This window comes from Octopus bimaculoides, chromosome 5, assembly GCF_001194135.2.
Source record: "Octopus bimaculoides isolate UCB-OBI-ISO-001 chromosome 5, ASM119413v2, whole genome shotgun sequence".
In the NCBI taxonomy this organism is placed as follows: Eukaryota; Metazoa; Mollusca; class Cephalopoda; order Octopoda; family Octopodidae; genus Octopus; species Octopus bimaculoides.
Window position 1 is genome coordinate 34,195,016 of NC_068985.1, and position 18,547 is coordinate 34,213,562.

The 18,547-nt window shown below is 36.8% G+C and overlaps 1 protein-coding gene across 2 annotated transcripts; it reads right to left on the reverse strand.

Moving 5' to 3' along the window:
* Positions 1-723: 723 nt before the first annotated feature.
* On the reverse strand, positions 724-12,720 carry LOC106869176 (glutamine amidotransferase-like class 1 domain-containing protein 1). 2 transcript variants are annotated; one of them, XM_014914795.2, is made up of 7 exons: positions 12,609-12,720; positions 8,061-8,137; positions 7,591-7,696; positions 6,252-6,359; positions 5,049-5,155; positions 3,833-3,926; positions 724-1,043 (listed from the first exon to the last, which is right to left on the reverse strand). In XM_014914795.2, the coding sequence occupies exons 1-7, from the start codon at positions 12,658-12,660 to the stop codon at positions 928-930; spliced, it is 660 nt and encodes a 219-aa protein (XP_014770281.1). In that variant the 5' UTR covers positions 12,661-12,720; the 3' UTR covers positions 724-927. The 2 variants fall into 2 exon arrangements, with proteins under 2 accessions (XP_014770281.1, XP_014770282.1); XM_014914796.2 differs by having other exon boundaries at positions 917-1,043; positions 3,829-3,926.
* Between the last annotated feature and the right edge of the window lie 5,827 nt (positions 12,721-18,547).

Here is an 18,547-nt window from a genome sequence, read left to right on the forward strand (position 1 = left end):
ACCTCTGTTGACAACAAAGGGTTTCTCTCTCTGAGCGAAGGAAAGACTGTATGATGCATATGTATTGAGAGCTTCTGTTACCTTGGAGATCTAATCAGATGTAGAAGTGGGATTTCAAAATGATAGAAACCAGAATAAGGAAGAGATAGAAAAAAGTTCAGGTATTTCTGTTGACAATAAAGGGTTTCTCTCTCTGAGTGAAGGGAAGACTGTATGATGCATATGCATGACATGTACTATTGAATGGCAGTAAGATATGATTGTGATGGCATGGAGATGTGATGCATATGATGAATGATAGTTGAAAGAGAAAAGTATGAAATGATCATGTGGAAAAAGAGATGTGGGCAGAAGTGATGAGAGTTGTCTCAGGATACAAAACCTTACAAAGATGATGATGAGAACTGCAACATGAGGAAAGGTGCTATGTAGACATTTACTTATTTGACCCATATTAGTATGTTAGTATGATGGTCATTCACACTGCCTAAAGTGACAGAAATACAAGAAGGTAAATATCGTTTCCATTTCAAAGTTAAGAAATAGTTTACTATTGAACAGTTTTTGAATAATTATAAATTCACCAAAATATTGCAAGGATTGGCTCCTCTACATTGAACATTATACCCTTCTCATCAGGCTTTACCTTTCATAGAAAAAAAAAGTTGCAAAGCTGAAAATAAACACTGAAATTTGTTCTTTTGTCACAAAAAAAAGTAACAATGATAATTAAGATATTTTATGTCTTCAAAAATAAACTCATATACATGGCTGTATTGTGAAAACAGCATTAATATTTTTTAAAACATACTTTTGGTTTCCAGTAATTATAATTTTGTATAGAAAACATAATGATGAAAAGACAGTCCATATGGAATCAGAGGAGTTTCATGATTTTGGTTGATTCTTTGAGAAATGAGATATAAATTACTTCTGGTTACATAGTAAGATCAGGTTCTGAACTGCTATAAGGGTTGACTGGACATTCTGCCCAGTAACAAGATGTCGGTCAACAATGATGTGTATAGCATCACATTCACTGCCTGGAAAAAAAAAATTAAAAAGATTTAATAGAACAATTGCAATGCTTTTTAGCTTTCAAAAGAAAATAATGTAAACATGTCTTATTCTCTGAGTCATAGAAGAAAATTATTATTAAGACTTAATGACCAAAATAACTTAATCATATGAATATTTTTCTATTGAGCTAACTGATTCTCCAATATTCAACAAATAGGTAGAGAGGGTTAGTTTTGCTTAGTGGTTCTGGTTAGCAAAGGTACATCATAACATCATGTGATACCATCTTGTTTTTGGCAAGAAACTCATGAGTGAGGAGAGCTTGGTGACAAGGTGCATTGTCATCATGAAGAATTCAATTCTTCCACAGATCTGGCTACTTTCGTTGAATGTCCTCCCTCAAACGCTTCAAAACATCACAGTAGAACTCTTAATTGATGGTCTGGCCCTGGGGGACAAATTCTTGATGTACAATACCACATTTCCAGGGTCGTTCTTCTGCTTTTGAAACACGTGCCACTTGAAACATTGTGTACAACTCATTGCTTCATCACCATAAGCTTGCCAAAGCATGTTCAATGTCTCTGTAGCAGATTTCTCAAGTTTAACACAAAATTTCACGTTGGCTCTTTGTTCCTGTCCATGAGAAAATTGTTAACTACAGCATACATGTGATCACAAAACACAAATTTCACAACTTGTGAAGTAACCACAGCAATGTCACTCAGCACACTGCTTCATGGAGGTCACTGCTAGCTCTCACTATGCACGCAACCATATGCTGCCATGTGTTGGTGCACTATAGAAGTAGTTCAGGAACATATTGCGTTGTACTTCTAAATTAAAACTTTGACAAAGAGTAGCCAACTGAGTGCCATACTTCACTTTGTTCCATATTCACTGTGCTATACATTTATTAAGTACATGTAGCAACCTTTGTACATGATTGAAGCTTCTTTTGGTAGATACAACACAGACGATAAGTCAACTTGATCAGTGCAAATGATTTTCCAACAGAAATAAGAAATTAATGAAATTTGGCAAAGCTAGTTTTAGTTCTTTAATTGTTATAAAGATTATATCAATTGTTATTTTGTGATGTAAGCAATACCATAAAAACGTTTTCAAACTATATTTTCAAAATATTTATTTTGTAACCAGCAGTCATGTGAATCTAGAGCTAAAAGACAAAATAATTTTAAGAGAGAACATTCAGTTGTATAAACTGACTTGAAATTTTAGTTGAATAAATTTAGATTATTTTCTTTGTATAAAACGTTTCGGTTATATCAGATGAAAAAAGAAAAAAATGTTATAAGAAACCATACATTTTTATCATCATCAACTTCATCATCATCATCATCATCATTTTATAATTGTTTTCCATTTGTTGGATGGGTTGTCATGGTCAAAACCATATCACAGAATTACTGCTCCCATAATGGGTTGAAGGTCACAATGGTTAGATGCCCTTTCAAACACTAACCACTTTACATAATGTACTCGGTGCATTCTATTGTAGCACCAGCATTACAGACTGAGAGGCTCCCTTGAACCTATAAGACAAAATAATCCTTTCTACATTGTCTCTATTCTTTTAAAGCAATGTGACCTAGAGGATGGTTAGAAGAGAGAATGGTGACTACAAGGATCAAAGAAGAGAAAGTATGACTGTGAATGTGATGGGGAAACAGAGTGAGAAGAATGAAAGGATGTTATGTGTGGGGGGAGAGAGATGGAGTAATGGGGGAGAGACAATGATAACTACACGTTGGCAAGGGGACAGAGTAGAAAATAGCATGAGCAGCATAATTGGATAGTAATAAAGATGAATGATGGTGAGAAAGGGAGAGTGATGATAAACAATAGAGATGGGTAAAGGTAAACAAGAGCAGTAGCTATCAATGAGGAATCACAGAAAGAAGAGAATGATGGCTATCGGTAACAAAGGGTGATGGTAAGGGTGCACAACATGCACAGATTTGATACCACCCTAGTTGAATAGGAATCTAGACAGAAGCATAGTAGAGTGATAGGGGATGATGGTGGAAGAGAGCTGGAAGGATAAAGGATGATGTTAGAGGAATTGTACATATATGAATAGATCAAATGCCTATTCCTTGATCGGTAGACAATGTACAGTGAATAAGAGAAATAGTGAGTGATAGATAAAATATTGATAAATATAGTAGATGGAGACTTAACAGGGATATCATAAGTGAAAGATACAATGTAGATATAACATGCATCTCAACTTCCATTACCACTACCATAATGACCATTTTCCCATGCTTACATTAGTGGATGGGTCTTCTCCAACACTGCATTTTGCTACTTATTATAGTTCATTGTCAACTTCTTCATGAAATTCATGTCTTCCTATGTTTCAACCACATCAAGCACTCAGCAATTCTTTATATATCTGACATCCTCCATACACATCACATACCCATACCAGCACTATCTTCTCTCTCCAGCTCATTTGTGCTCTATCATTTATGCCCACTAATATTGCACATCCAGTAGAACATACTCCTTTTATTTCTTTCTAGCTGTCACAAATGTTCTACATTCAAGGACCATGTCCAACACTATTTTAATTAGAGCAATTGTTGATAAAATGTGGCATGGTGCAATAGATGGAGATTTGATTCTCAAAACAGTTTCACAATGTTGCTAATGTTCCAGAGAATATACAAAGCATCATAAGATACCCTTTCCCCTTCTCCTGTAAACCTCAGTTTTTACACTAATGCAACAAAACCTTGTTAATTTGCTTGTGTTTAGATAATCTGACATCATAAATACCTACTGCTGTAACTGGCACCATTGTCTTTAATGAAATCTTCAGGTACAATGGGTAAATTTGCAAAATCAGCATTACGAGCAAGCTCTAACACAGAAGGCTGTAAAAGAGTAAAAATAATTTAATCAAAATACAAACTTTTCATATAAAAAAAAAGCAAACATGGAAGCTTTCTTAACTATTAAGGAAGATTTCTTACTAGAGTTAACTATATTTTTAAAACCTTGAGACATTGCTCATTCAGGTGATACAAAGTTCTGTATCTGTTTCTTCATCAGTGCCTGATGGACACCCATCCTTAGTGAGCTTAGGATTATGAGTAGCCTACCTAAAATCATCAACTTCCAGTTGGATTTTCCACAGGGGTTAACAACAATTGTCACATGTATTACCAATGCTTTTACTTGTTCCTCTATTTGTCACAAGAATGACTTTTTAAAATCACAAAGAGGACCAGAATGAGCACTGAAAACAGACCTGTTTTCTCAGACAGAAAATAAATGAATGAAGCAGTTAAAAAGAAAGTATTAAAATTATGAGCTCAAATATGGCTGATTAACTTCCAGATCAAAATAAGAACAATACATTATAGTTTTGAATCTGTGAAAATCAACATTGCATTATAAAATGGGCAATAAACTCCTTTTCAAAATCCATGTCTCATAAAGTTGATATTTATATCAAGTCTCCATTTAAATAGGTAATAAATGTTAACAAAAACTATTAAGTACCTAAGTAGGAATTCCATTTTTACCACTTTTAAATAATAGATGATTTTTTAAAACACTCATAATTTTCAAATATAAGAAGAGGTAGATGATGGTTCTGTCAATGGGCATCAATTATAAAAACAAGTGTCTATAGCATGATATCTTTCCTTATTCCAGTTACCAAACATAAAATGGGTGTGGAATTTATTTCTAGGTGATCAGAGACAAATATTGTGCATCTGAAGAATGGAGAAAAAGCACTTGCAATTACAAATTTTCTTTTTTAATCAGAGTTCGAGTGAATTATATACTTAGCAGTGATTCATTAATATTTATATCCAGTTTTTATAATTTACAACATGAAGTCAAACTCTAAAAACAAATATATCACTACAACTCAAAGAGTTACTAGGAAACCAAAATAGTAATTGAACTTAAACACAAAATATGAAATCTAATTATGTGATGCCCATTAAATTAAGTGAAAATAAGAACAATTTGTTATTTCTTACTCCAGTCATGCTGTAATCTTGAAAATTCCAGTAGCTGTTGTTAGATTTGGTTTTCAGTGTTGCAGGACAAAGTCCTGCAACACCCATACCAATGGCACAGATTGGTTCTACAATAACATAAAAATTAAAGAAATATAAGTACATGTATATAAACTTGAAAATCACAGTTGTGACTATTTGGTTGTAACGAATGTTGTTAATGACAAACAAGTCATGGACTTCACAACTCCCATTTCTAGCTTGAAATGAAGATGTTACATTACTGTATCTTCCTTGACCCATGACATATATAACAAAGAACACTAAAAAAATGGATATTTTGCTTCAATACTACTGATGTAAGTTTTGAAACATTGTTAATTAAAAGGATATTTTGTAAAGATTGCAAGATTGACATTAACTCTTTAGCATTCAAATTTCTCTGTCAAATGTACTGCTTATTTAATCATATTGTTTTGAATTAATCATGCATTATCTCATAGCTTCAAGATTTTGGTGATGTGGTTGTTTACTTTTAGAATGACATTGTAGGGTAGGTGTGAGAGGCCTGATCTGGTCAGTTTGAACATAAAACATGTAGAATATTTGGTCTGGATATGGCCAGCTTGCAACCCATGCTAGCATGGAAAGCAGACATAAAATCATCATCATCATCATTTAACATCTGTTTACCATGCTGGCATAGGTTGGATGGTTTGACAGGAGCTGGTCAGCTGAAAAGCTGCCTGGGCTCCATGTCTGTTTTGGCATGGTTTCTACAGCTGGATGCCCTTCCTAATGCCAACCACTTAACAGAGTGTGCTGGTTGCTTTCACACTGCACTGGCAAGAGTGCTTTTATGTGGCTTTGGTACAGGTGCTTTTTATGTGGCACCAGCACCCATGAGCCTACAAAATTAGGAAAGCTCAGCTGGAGTGGAATGCAGGGGATATACCTATGTAAGGACAACCATGATTTTATTTAGCTTGATGTGTCTTCTCAAGCACAGCAAACTGCCAGGGGTCTTATAAAAGTATGGATGTATACATACATACACATAAATATGAATTTGGTTTTCTTTCATGCTTGAGTACTTAAGTTTTGACCAACATCAAATATTGATTTCTTAAATACTTGATAGTAGTTGAAATTAAAATTTAAAATAAACTTAACTCTTTATACTTTTATGAGTTTATTAAAATTATAAACAATATGACCACTTACTTTTCTCCTGGATGAAATAGTTCAGGATATCAGCAAGATCTTTGTTGTGTGCTAAATCATTAACAGCACCAGGTGCAGGTGGAATGAGAAGAGCAGCATATCGATTTGCTGAAATAGATTAACGATAGAAGGATTAGATTTTGCTTCTCCTCAAGGTATACACAGTTTATATATTATTTACAGAAATGACTTTTTTCGATGCTGATCACAACTGAAATCTTTGAATTCTATTGATTATCATTGATTAACACTGAAATTTAGAAAGTTGTTTTAGTCTTAATATTGACAAATTTACCCAATAAATGTCTCTCACCTTATTTGAATCTACCTTGCTCATATAAAACTCTTTAAACACTAACGTTCTCCATCTTCTATACATTTTATATATTATTTGCTAATTACATTGTAATTAGCAAAAGAATTAAGCATCAATGTAAAAATAACTTTCAGCTAGAATTTGAATTAAGTGATAAGTGAGAGTCAGTCAGGTATTTTACTGCTTAATTGTTGACCAAGAACCAAAATGGGTATTATTAGGTTATAAAGAGTGAAAGTTTTGTTGCTCCAAATCTGCATTGATCAAGAAGATACAGCCATCTTTTTTCCCAAACAGAGTATCTAAAACTGCATTATCCAGTGTATATTTCCTTCTAGAAAGAGTAGAGAGTGATTTAAGAGAGATTTGGCTACTAATTCAAACAAGGTGAGCAATTATATGGAGGTTCCCTAATTGTCATGCAACAATTTTGTCATTATCATTGGAAAAATTTGAAGTGAGAAGAGACTATTGATTAATTACAATAATTCAAACAAGATATTCTCATGGTTGCCCAGATATCAAGACAAATAGTTTATTCTTTTACTTGTTTCAGTCATTTGACTGTGGCCATGCTGGAGCACCATCTTTAGTCAAACAAATTGACCCCAGGACTTATTCTTTGTAAGCCTAGTACTTCTTCTATTGATCTCTTTCGCCGAATCACTATCGATTGTAAAGCAATGGTGGCGGGGACAAACATAGACACAAATAACAAACACAGACATACATATATATATATGATGAGCTTCTTTTAGTTTCTGTCTACCAAATCCACTTACAAGACTTTGGTCGACTTGAGGCTATAATAGAAGACACTTGCTCAAGGTGCCATGCAGCAGGACTGAACCTGGAACTATGTGATTGGGAAGCAAAGTAATAAAATTTAAATGTTTAAAAGCAATCATTCAATACAGAGCATTCTTCTGTAAACTAATTTTTTTCATGTCTCTATATAAAGCTAAGCATAAAATGAAGAAACATTAATTAAAAAAAAAGATGAAAATAATTTAGCATACTTACCATCGACAGATTCTAGAGATATGGGAGTTGATGCCGATTTTGAACGAAATTCATTAAACCACCTCCGGTTGTGTTCATCTTGATCAATAAATTCAGACTGTTTGCCCTAGAAAGAGGAAATGCTTCAGTAAAGAGAATAGAATCCACTTATATGCCTTCTGAATATAAGTTAGAATTAAACTAATTTTTGCATGATGCAAAATCTTGTGAAATAGAAATAAATGTAATTGAACCAAGAACTTGCAATAGTGTATATTCTGCTATAGATACCCAATTGTAAAACTGTATAACTACAAGATATGTTAAGACTAACACTATAAAAAAATATACCTTTCAATGTGTCAAAGAATGTTCAAGATAAAATTAAACTTGTTTATTTAATTATATTTTGCATGCTAGAATAACATTTTATGAAAGAATATTCATCATATTAAATGCAAACAAATGCTTATATATTGATTCATACTTACTTCAGGAGTTGCAAGTTGGACTGTAAAATTGGTTGCTGCTAAAGTATATGCTTGGACAAATGACTGAGCTGTAACACCTGAATAGAAAGGTAGAGAAAAAGAGAAACTTTAACTAATTTATAGTTGCAGATAAAATACACATGCCTGTATTTATTCTCTTACTGCCATCAATGTCCCATGCTTACAAGGGTAGGATAAGTCTGGTACACAGCATAATGTCAATGAAATCATCTCTCTTGCGTATCTGTGCTGATACCTTATACAACAATGACGATAATGGCAGTGATGTCATCATCATTGCCAATACCATCGTCATTGTCATCATCATGATGCTAGCATTGATTGGATGGTTCAACAGTATCTGATGAGCTAGAGGACTGAGTTGAGCTCCAATGTCTGCTTTGGAATGACTTCTAAGTCTTGATGCCTTTCTTAATACCAACCACTTTACAGAATGTACTGGGTACTGTTTTTTATGACACTTTCACTAGTGAGGTCATGAAGTAACTTGCTAAAAAAGACCCTTGACTGAGTGGAGGTACAGCAATGAGGGAGGTATATACAATGACAGACATGGAGATCAGAGGCACATAGAGGTATATATAATAAGTAACAAAAAAGGTGGAGGAGGCTGTTGATAAAAGATATGAGAAAGTTCAGTAGAAAATAAAATGTAAGGGATAATGTCTCTATAATTCTGTCTTTCTCACTGTATGTGTTTATAGTGTTCCTTTTCTCATTACCTGCCACTCATCTTGTACCTCTTATGTTATCTTTCACTATAACTCACTTTTACTCTCTCTGCCTTCTTCCTATACAATGTAAAGCATAATTGGAGAAAGAAAGAAAGAAAGGTAGTAAATGAAACAACAAACAAATATCTGATGACCACAGAGTCTGAAGGTATGAAAACAACCTTCAAAAGCATTAACCTTTTGATACATGCCTCAGCTATTACATTACTAACATATCACAAAGAGCTGAAACTATGGAGTAGAGATTCAAGCAGAAGGTCTGAACTAACATGGGCACATAATTTAGAAAATAAAATTTTATTCCTGCAAAAAGTATCTCACAGATCATTGTAATTATGAAATGTAACACAGAGAACAACTTCACACAACATCAGGGAGACCACAGAAAGAAAACTAGAGAGACGATTTGGTGATAAAGGAGTCAAAAACCTAAACTCCAAACTGCACCAACTGAAATAACTCACAACTACAGGTTACTGGCTGAAGAATTCCACCTTTTATCAGCAAGATCTCAGTTGTATGGACAAAATATCAAGAGCACATAAGAGTTGCCCCAATAGTTATTAACTGTAACTATTCTCATCATCCTCAAAAATTGTCAAACCACCCTTCCTAAAAATGACCGCCCAATAGCCGACAGGATATCATGTACAAATTATATACTGTGTGCCTCAATCTGTTCTTGCAGGATCATTGTGCTACCAGCAGCATTATAACACCTGCGCAAGCTAGAGGAAAGAAAGAAGTGTGGGGTTGTAAACAGCAGCTACAATTAACAAAATGATCCAAGAAAAAACTATAAAAAGTCACAGGAACTTAACCGTCATGATGTTAAACAATGATGATGATGATCATCATCATTATTTAACGTATATTTTCCATGCTGGCATGGGTTGGGCAGTTTGACATGGAGCTGACCAGACTCCAATTGTTTGTTTTGGCATAGTATCTATGGTTGGATGCCCTTTCTAATGCCAAACACTTTAGAGGGTGCTGGATGATTTTTACGTGCCATCAGCACTGGTGCATTTATGCAGCACTCGCAAGGATGCATTTTATGTGGCACTGGCACCTGCAATGGACAAGCCTGTATGTGTGGAAGACAGCAATTTTACAGTAAATTTACCGTTTGCTCGTTCATTGCACATTTGGGATGGAAAGTTGTGTGCCATCTATTACTTTTTCATCCTGTTTTGTATATTTTCATGGGTCAACTATGAAAATTAGATTTGAATGGTTTCTGTTTTTTTTGGATGTGTATTGCTAATAATAATGATGGTGATGATAGCAATAATAATGGGACCCTGAGGAGATGGAGTATCCTATATTTTATAATATTTTATGATATGTATTAATCATTCTGGATGTTCTATCGAAATGTACATAGGTCTATTTATTTGTTATTATTATTGTTATTGTTGTTGCAATAAAGTATTTTCAACGGATCAATTTTGAGCTCTATTTAAAGTTGATATATATTCAAAAACTCAACTGTGAGGTTTTTGCTAAGATTGTTAACAGATACTATATTTTTTACCAAATTTTTTGGTTAAAAAAAATATATATTTAATATATGGAAGATGGAATATATGAGAATTTATTATAAATCATGACAATTGTTTTGACACATATAGCATCAATCCCTCATGGGTGGAACATCCGAGCGTGATCATTGCTAGAGCAGCTGACTGGCTCCCGTGCTGATGGCACGTGAAAAACACTATTTGAGCGTGATCGTTACCTGCGATGCCTTACTGGCACGAGAAAACATTTGAGCGAGGTTGTTGCCAGTGCTGCTGGACTGGCTCCTGTGCAGGTGGCCCATAAAAAACAACATTTGAGCGTAGCTGTTGCCAGTACTGCCTGACTGGCCCTCGTGCCAGAGGCACGTAAAAGCACCCAGTACACTCTTGGAGTGGTTAGTGTTAGGAAGGGTATCCAGCTGTAGAAATTCTGCTTGATCAGATTGGAGTCTGGTGCAGCCACCTGGTTTGCCAGTCCTCAGTCAAATCGTCCAACTCATGCTAGCATGGAAAGTGGACGTTTAACGATGATGATGCTGATACATGCATACATACTTATGTCTACTATACACCATTTTAAACTTGTAATTTAAAGTTTAACCAATTTAACCTAATTAGAAAACAAGATTTTGAAGCTGGCATTTTCTGCATGATAGTTGTCTATCACAAAATGAAAGCAAAATTATTACGATGAGGAATTTTCATTCAACAAATCAAAGCAAAGCATTATGGCGACTAAAGTTGTAAGAACTTCTAAAGTTTTAATATGTTTTAATGTCATGCAAAACAGACATGTAAATAATTTAAAAAGGCAAAAAATCCTCAACGAAGTTTTTTGTAAAAAATTGCACAATTCTGTCCTGATCAAGAGACCTATCTGTAATGGAAAGCATGGTCTGACATGGAATTAGAAAAAAAAAATTATATAAGACACCCTATCGTAAAAATTGCCCAGCAACGACGGGCTATTCAGCCTAGTATTATTATAAACGTCATAAACTCCATTATGGTTAAAGTCACGAAATTGCATTGCTGTTTAAGCAATGTCCCCAAATAATACTTTTACAATGTTTTTAAAAACAATGAGTGAGTATGCAGGTGTCCATTTGGCATGCACCTGTGCAAATGCATACATATAGACATATGTACACTCATAGGCACACATGCACAGAATTATATATTCATGTATAAATATACTCATATGCTTATATACATATACTCACATATTAAAACATATCAATAAAACCTATTAATTAAACATTTTGAAAATCAACATTTTTTCGGAACCAAAACAATACTCAAGGAAGCTTGTATTTGCATAAGAGATATTTAGCTGCATGCATTCAAGGCGTTAACAGTTAATTTCTTTTGTGCAAACTATCGGTGCCTTGAGTAAAAATTCTCGGTTTTTCGCTCAAAGGTCACACCTCATCTTTGATTTGAAGCTCCCATTCCTGTAAGGTTCCACATTATCTGCGACAGACCAGGTAATGTTGAATATGTGTGTGTCCCACAATCGCTTCATGACTGGCGCTGGTTTGTTTACGTTCCCGTAACTTAGAGGTTCGGCAAATGGAACCAATACAATAAGAATTAGATTTTAAAATAAGTACGGGAATGGAGTTATTTGATTAAACCATTTTAGGCGATGCTATATCATGGCCGCAGTCCAGTGACTGAAACAAGTAAAAGATAAAAGACGAATATAGGAACACATTTCTTTTCTTTGTTTTATTGGTTTCATTTACTGGATTAAGAAAATGGAGAAAAAAGTGCTAGTGGATCTTTAATTTTAAATACACAGACAGTCAAAAGTCAAATTTATTATTGACCCAGTAAAGGATAAATTTGTCTTTTGATTCGTCGGGTACGTATATTCTAAAAAACAAAATACTAAAACCGATGAATGAGTTCACTGGAATTCGTTTCATGATCAGAGCGAGAGTATCAGCGATCATAGTGTCGATATATGATAAATTTGCTATTCGTAACAACGAAAAGAACTGAGTCAACGGCCACATGATCTATATTTAATAAACGTCAAATATAACTTCCCCAAAATCCAATATCTGTTTTGATTTACGATTTCATATACATTCTTCTGTCAGAAATCTATAAGAACACATTAAAATTCATTTATAAAAAAGGGCGTAATGAGTAGAGAATTCTTAAATTTTGAATAATATCAAAGTAAATCGATAAAACATGTAAAGGCGCTGTAAACGATAAAAGTTACATGTAACAGACCGAAAAGGCCCCATTAATGTTACCTGGGGATGATGCACTGAGCACAAGCAGACAGCTACCACGTACAGTTGACATGATGAGGAAACTAGTGCCGTCTGTCGGCTACACAAGGGACGTAATCTTCATCATTAATTACCCCATTGCTCTTTTTTTCCTTTTTAGTTTATCCTGTCCAAGGCAGACAACTCTTGTCGTAAGCTGGTTGTTATTTTCACAGTTCCACCCTAAAAGTTTCTTGGTCAAACCATCTTCTCCACCTCTTAGATAAACTATATCTACAATTACATTACCCAGTGTATCTTATTTTCTTTTAGACGATAAGATGTGGTTTGGGGAGAATGAGCTGTTTCCTTTTCAAGCACCACGAGCGATTATGCAAGAAGAAATTTTTATCATGCTATGACTGAAAGTTCTACTCCGATTGGCAAGATGATGCCATTACTAAAAATAAATGTCAAAAAATCCAAAATTACAGCAAACGCAATTCTGTATAACGTGGTAGGTATTCTTGAGTATGTGTGCTTGCGTGTGTATGTGTGGATTTCGTGTTGGTCTGTGTAACTGTGGATTATCTAATACACATATCCTGAAAATAGCCTTCTGCATTCAGTGAATTTTGTAATACTTGATACTATAATATTTGTACGTATTTAACCGGGACTCAGCTTGGCTATACTTACCAGTGCATCTAGGGACGCATCTGCACTGCGAAAAATAATGGATCTTTTAAGACGGTGAGCTGGCAGAAACGTTAGCATACCGGGCGAAATGTTTAGCGGTATTTCGACTGTCTTTATGTTCTGAGTTCAAATTCCGCCGAGGTCGACTTTACTTTTCATCATTTCGGGGTCGATAAATTAAGTACTAGTTGAGCACCGGGGTCAATCTAATCGACTGGTCCCCTTCCCAAAAATTTCGGGCCTTGTACTTAGAGTAGAAAAAAAAAAAAAGGACTTTTTTACAAATTCATAAGTATGTCCGTCATCACACTTAGAAATACATTAAGAATATTACAATATGTTAACCAACTTATATAGTTATAAAATTCATACATTGAGTGTTGAAAGTAGCTAAGATTAAATTTTGGTCTTAAACTTCAAACCAGCTTTTTGTTTTGTTTTTTTTCATTGGAGTTTAGACAATTTAGCCAGCGGGTAAATTGAAATTTGAATGAGAGCAAAATTTGAACGCGTCGAGAAGTTCCGCATTCCGTGACAAGTTTTTAGAGTTTTCAGAGAACAAAAAAGTTAGATAGTTGAAGGCCAGAGATGGATTAAAGTGTCTCAGCCCTCTCATTCATATTTTTGAGTTTTATTTAAATGACGTCTCGTAACTTCGAGTTTTTTCTTTTTTGCTGTAAAGGCAAACTGTTATATTTGTGCATGCATGCATGTATGCATGTATGTATGTATGTATGTATGTATGTATGTATGTATGTCATTATTCAGTTTTATTTCAAGATTTCTTGCTAATAGAGAAAGAGCCGGTTTCTAATCTAGATCCAAGGCTGCTTCTATATAATTTCAACGTCGACGGCATTTTTGTATGTATATGTGCAGATTTGTATGTTTTGTTTTATGTATGTATTCTCATGTCTAGACATGTTTATATATACTTAAATGATAAACTTCTGGAAAGTTTTACAGATTTTTACAGTTCCAGTGATGGCTTAGATCTGTAGTCTTCGAATCAGCTTTCTACTTTCTGGTTTTGAGGAGCCTGATTTCTTAAGATTAGTACTTAGGCAGTGTGTTACTTATCTCAGTGTGGAGGCGCAATGGCCCAGTGGTTAGGGCAGCGGACTAGCGGTCATAGGATCGCGGTTTCGATTCCCAAACCGGGCGTTGTGAGTGTTTATTGAGCGAAAACACCTAAAGCCCCACGAGGCTCCGTTCAAATGTTGCTATGAGTACTGGTACTGCAAACACTTTGTGAGCCACTCTGTTATTGAATACAGAGAGTTCCAAGGTCCAAATTTTCTTTATTCGGCTGTAATATTCTGTAGTGACCCGTGTTTTGTTACAGGTGCCATCGTAAGATATGTTTTCATCCACCCCGGTTTCGAATCTAAGCACGGAAAAAGGAAGTGTTAGTTGTAACGCTTGAAGGTTCTCATGTCGGAGTACCAGTAAACATCGAAGAAGGAAGAAATGTTATTTACATATGTTTATTCGTTTGCCCGACAGGTAGTTAAAGAGACAGTAGCAATTTTAGTGATAGTGACAAGGATGGCTCGCTGGTTAGTAGTTGATATGTAGAAAAAGGTTGTCTATCAGTAGAGAGGGAAAGAGTAAGGAAGGCATGGTGCTGACTAGAAAGAAAGAAAGGATAAAGGAAGTGTAGTAACGCCTTGTCTCGTGCGCATGCGTAGTCATCAATATCCAAGTTTGGCGCCCTGATTCTTTCTCTTTTCTCGCCGGCCGGCGACGATGGCAGACGTCCAACAGCGGAGCTCTCTAACATGTCAGCACCAGAGCTTCACAAATAACTGCTGCCTATTTTCACCATAAATAAATATTGTTGTGTTGATAGCTCGGAGTCAGCGTTTCGTTGTTTATTTAGAATTTAATATAGGAAAGCAGGTGTACACCTAATGGTGTATAACCAATTTACTATAGAAGCATTGTCTTTCTTGCGGCCGAAAGCCTTTCTTAGCATGTCGAGCGAAAGGCGAAGGGAAGTGCTGCTCTTAGTTAAGAAGGCTGATACAAAAGCCGATGTTGCTCCTTGGTCATAGCTGACACCAGCGGAAGAGGTAGGAAATTCTCTCTGTTATATAGACTATGGTCAGTAATGTAGGTCAAACCTTAAACAAAGGACTGACCTTTCCTTGACCAGTACAGATCCTAGGGAGTGGAGTGTTTCCTTATCAATCATCTAGTGTGGAGGATTCCCCGCTAGTTTTGACAAGCAACAAGCCGGTGGATTTGGTTTCAAATCTGAGGCAGGGTCAAGCTAGTACGTTACGCTACTCCCCCACTGGAGAGTTTTTAAACAAAGAAACGAACGACCTTGGGAAAAGAGTGCATTCAGACAAAAAATTCATTTTAAGACAAGGTGGAAATAACGTTCAATTGTTAAAAGTATTTTGTTGTTAGTGAATGTGATGCAAGGCTGAGAAAAATTGTGCATTACAGGAGAGAATCTTGAGAAGGTATACGGGACAAGTATCTATTCGTGTGAGTTCGAAAAGCGGTGTCGCTTTGTTTGTGCAGAATGCAGAATATGCCAGTCGGTGCGCGACTGAGGCAGAGTGAACGAACGTGCGCATGAGTGCCAGTTGCTATGTGAATGAGGCAGTGAGTGAGCGTGCAAGAGCGTATACATGAGTGCGAGAGAAAGTCCTGCAGCTGTGGAATAAGCTGAGGCGAGAGAGTGTGTGCATTCTCTATCTATGGTATAAGCAAAAGTTTTCTTGCAAGATTGCATTTTGTGTGAAAATGCCTTGAAAGGGTACAGAAGGGAATTGTGTCTGGCATTGTTGCCGTGGGCCTTTGCTAAGAACGACGAAAGTGTGACGTGCTGGCGCGTTGCGTCGTACAAACAATTTTCTCTATTAACTTCGTGACCAACCTGAGGTTGAACAGACAAGTTGTGTCTGACAAGAGTGCAGAGAGCATGAGTTGACATCCGACGTACACAGAGTCGGGGAAAAGAGCTGAACGGGCACAGACACGAGAACATCTCTAAAGGCACTGTTTTAGTGCATGTGTGTAAGTGGGTGCAGGCAGGCAGGCTGGTGTGTGAATGTTGAGAAAAATGTTTGTTTTGTTTTACAAACAAAATACAGAGCATTGGTCAGCGTGCGAAGAAATTGCAGACATCCAAAAGAAGAAAATCTAGCAGAAACCATTTAATAAAAACAGGTGAACAATGCGTGTGCATGAAATGTGCAATGCCAGGCCAACGAAAAAAATATAAAAATATAGAACACTCAAAAACATACAGTTCTATATTTAAGAGATGAGGAATTATGTACATTATTTACATTATTTATATTTGATGGATATTTGTTCTCATCTTGTTTGTTGTTAACACAATGTTTCGGCTGATATACACTTCAGCCTTCATCAAGTGTCTTGGGGAAATTTTGAACCTGGGTTCTCATTCCTGAGGTATTTTTCGATGTTGTTGTTATTATTATTATTATTATTATTATTATTATTATTATTATTATTATTATTATTATTATGTGGGCATATGGCGTAGTGGTTAAGAGCGCGGGCTACTAACCCCAAGATTCCGAGTTCGATTCCAGGCAGTGACCTGAATAATAATAATAATAACAACAACAACAACAACAACATTGAAAAATACCTGAGGAATAAGAACCCAGGTTCGAAATTTCCCCCAAGACACCTGATGAAGGCTGGAGGGTATATCAGCCGAAACGTTGTGTTAACCACAAACAATGAGGACAAATATCCGTCAAATGTAAATAATGTAAATACTGTAAATAATGTATTCAAAAACATATTCATATGAATTCAGTTGTTCTAGTGAAATGAGTCGTCGCGGAATTGAGTGGTACGTGTAAACAAATGAAGGTGTGCAGTGCAAACATAACAAAATGAAGTAGGTAAAAAACTTGGTTAGAAAGTGTTCTGGTCCTGAAAAGCCAAAAAGTAGCATTGAAATGCAAAAATAGGTGCATGCAAAGAAAATTCAAGTCTATGGCTGTCGAAAACGTTGCGCGTGTGGGCTTCCATAGTGCTATCCACCTTCACCCGACCTTTTAGGGACAGCTTCCTCTCGGACCATTGCCGGGCACCCTACTCGTTATCTCATTCCAGTTCTTCTCCGTTTGGAGGTCCGGACCAAACCAGACCCCGAGCAATTCGACCGGATCGTCGGTCCAGCGTCCCACGATGGATGTGTTGCTGGACACACAGTCTTATTTCGCCAGGTGCCGAGCCGCAAGCCCACTGACTTTTCCCGGTTGATTTTCGCTCCTGTTACCGCTTCGTGGTCTTTCAGTGTCACGCCGACCAGCTCGATGTGCTTCTGGCTAGACACTATGACGGTGACGTTGTCAGCGTATGCAGATACGCTCGTCCCGCATCCCAATTCTCGCGGGATGCCCCTCAGTGTCGCCAGCTTCCGAAATAGTGGCTCAAGAGTCAATACGTACAGAAGCGACGAGAGGGGGCATCCCTGATGGACCGAATGTGCAATGTCGAAAGGTCTCGATAGATGTCCATTCACGCGAATTAACGAACGGATGTCTCTGTACAAGGCAGCTATCTAGCCGCAGAAGACGGGACCGAAACCAGCTGCTATGAGGACAGCCTCAAAGTATCGATGGTCTACTCTATCGAAAGCTTTGGATTGATCCAAGTTTATCAGGACTCCACCCATGCCAGGTTCCTTAACTACCCTGTCTATGATGTAGTGCATCAGATGGAGGTTGTCATAGATGCTCCGGCCCGGCACGGTGCACGTTTGCGCCTTGTCCATCAGTTTCTCGATGGCAAGCGCCAACCTCTTGGCTACACCTTGGCCAAAATTTTCAAGTCTACATTGAGCAGAGTGATGGGCCTAAAGTTACGTCCCCCTTGTTTGGATCTTTCTTCAGCAGCGTTAGGGCTCCTCGGCTCACAAAACCGGGGATGTTCCCATTTTACTGCCAGTTGCAGTACACTGCTCCCAAGACATCTCCAAACAAGTCTGGCATACAACTGTAAAGCTCTTAGGGCAGACCATCCAAACCCTGCCATTTGTCCCTCGAGCATTCTGGCATCGCGTCCCGCACTTTCGCTGCCGTGACGGCACCTTCGCAGCACATTGCCTCTCTTGTCAGGACTCGTGGCAGGCTGAGCAGGTAGGCACTGAAGTCCACCCTGCGTTCTCACTCGCCACTCGCCCCGAACAGTCAGGCAAAATGCTGTTGAAAGGCCTCACACATTTTACTTGGCTCGAGTAATTCGCGCCCCTGTTCATTTACCAGAGACCGAATGGTAGC

Excerpts from the sequence above, each read along its gene's own strand:
- LOC106869176 (XM_014914795.2), bottom strand. The coding sequence starts at position 12,660 with ATGTCAACTGTACGTGGTAGCTGTCTGCTTGTGCTCAGTGCATCATCC. Across the intron at positions 8,138-12,608 it reads GCTCAGTGCATCATCCCCAG|GTGTTACAGCTCAGTCATTT; the intron begins GTAACATTAATG and ends CTTTCTATTCAG. Across the intron at positions 7,697-8,060 it reads TCCAACTTGCAACTCCTGAA|GGCAAACAGTCTGAATTTAT; the intron begins GTAAGTATGAAT and ends TCCTCTTTCTAG.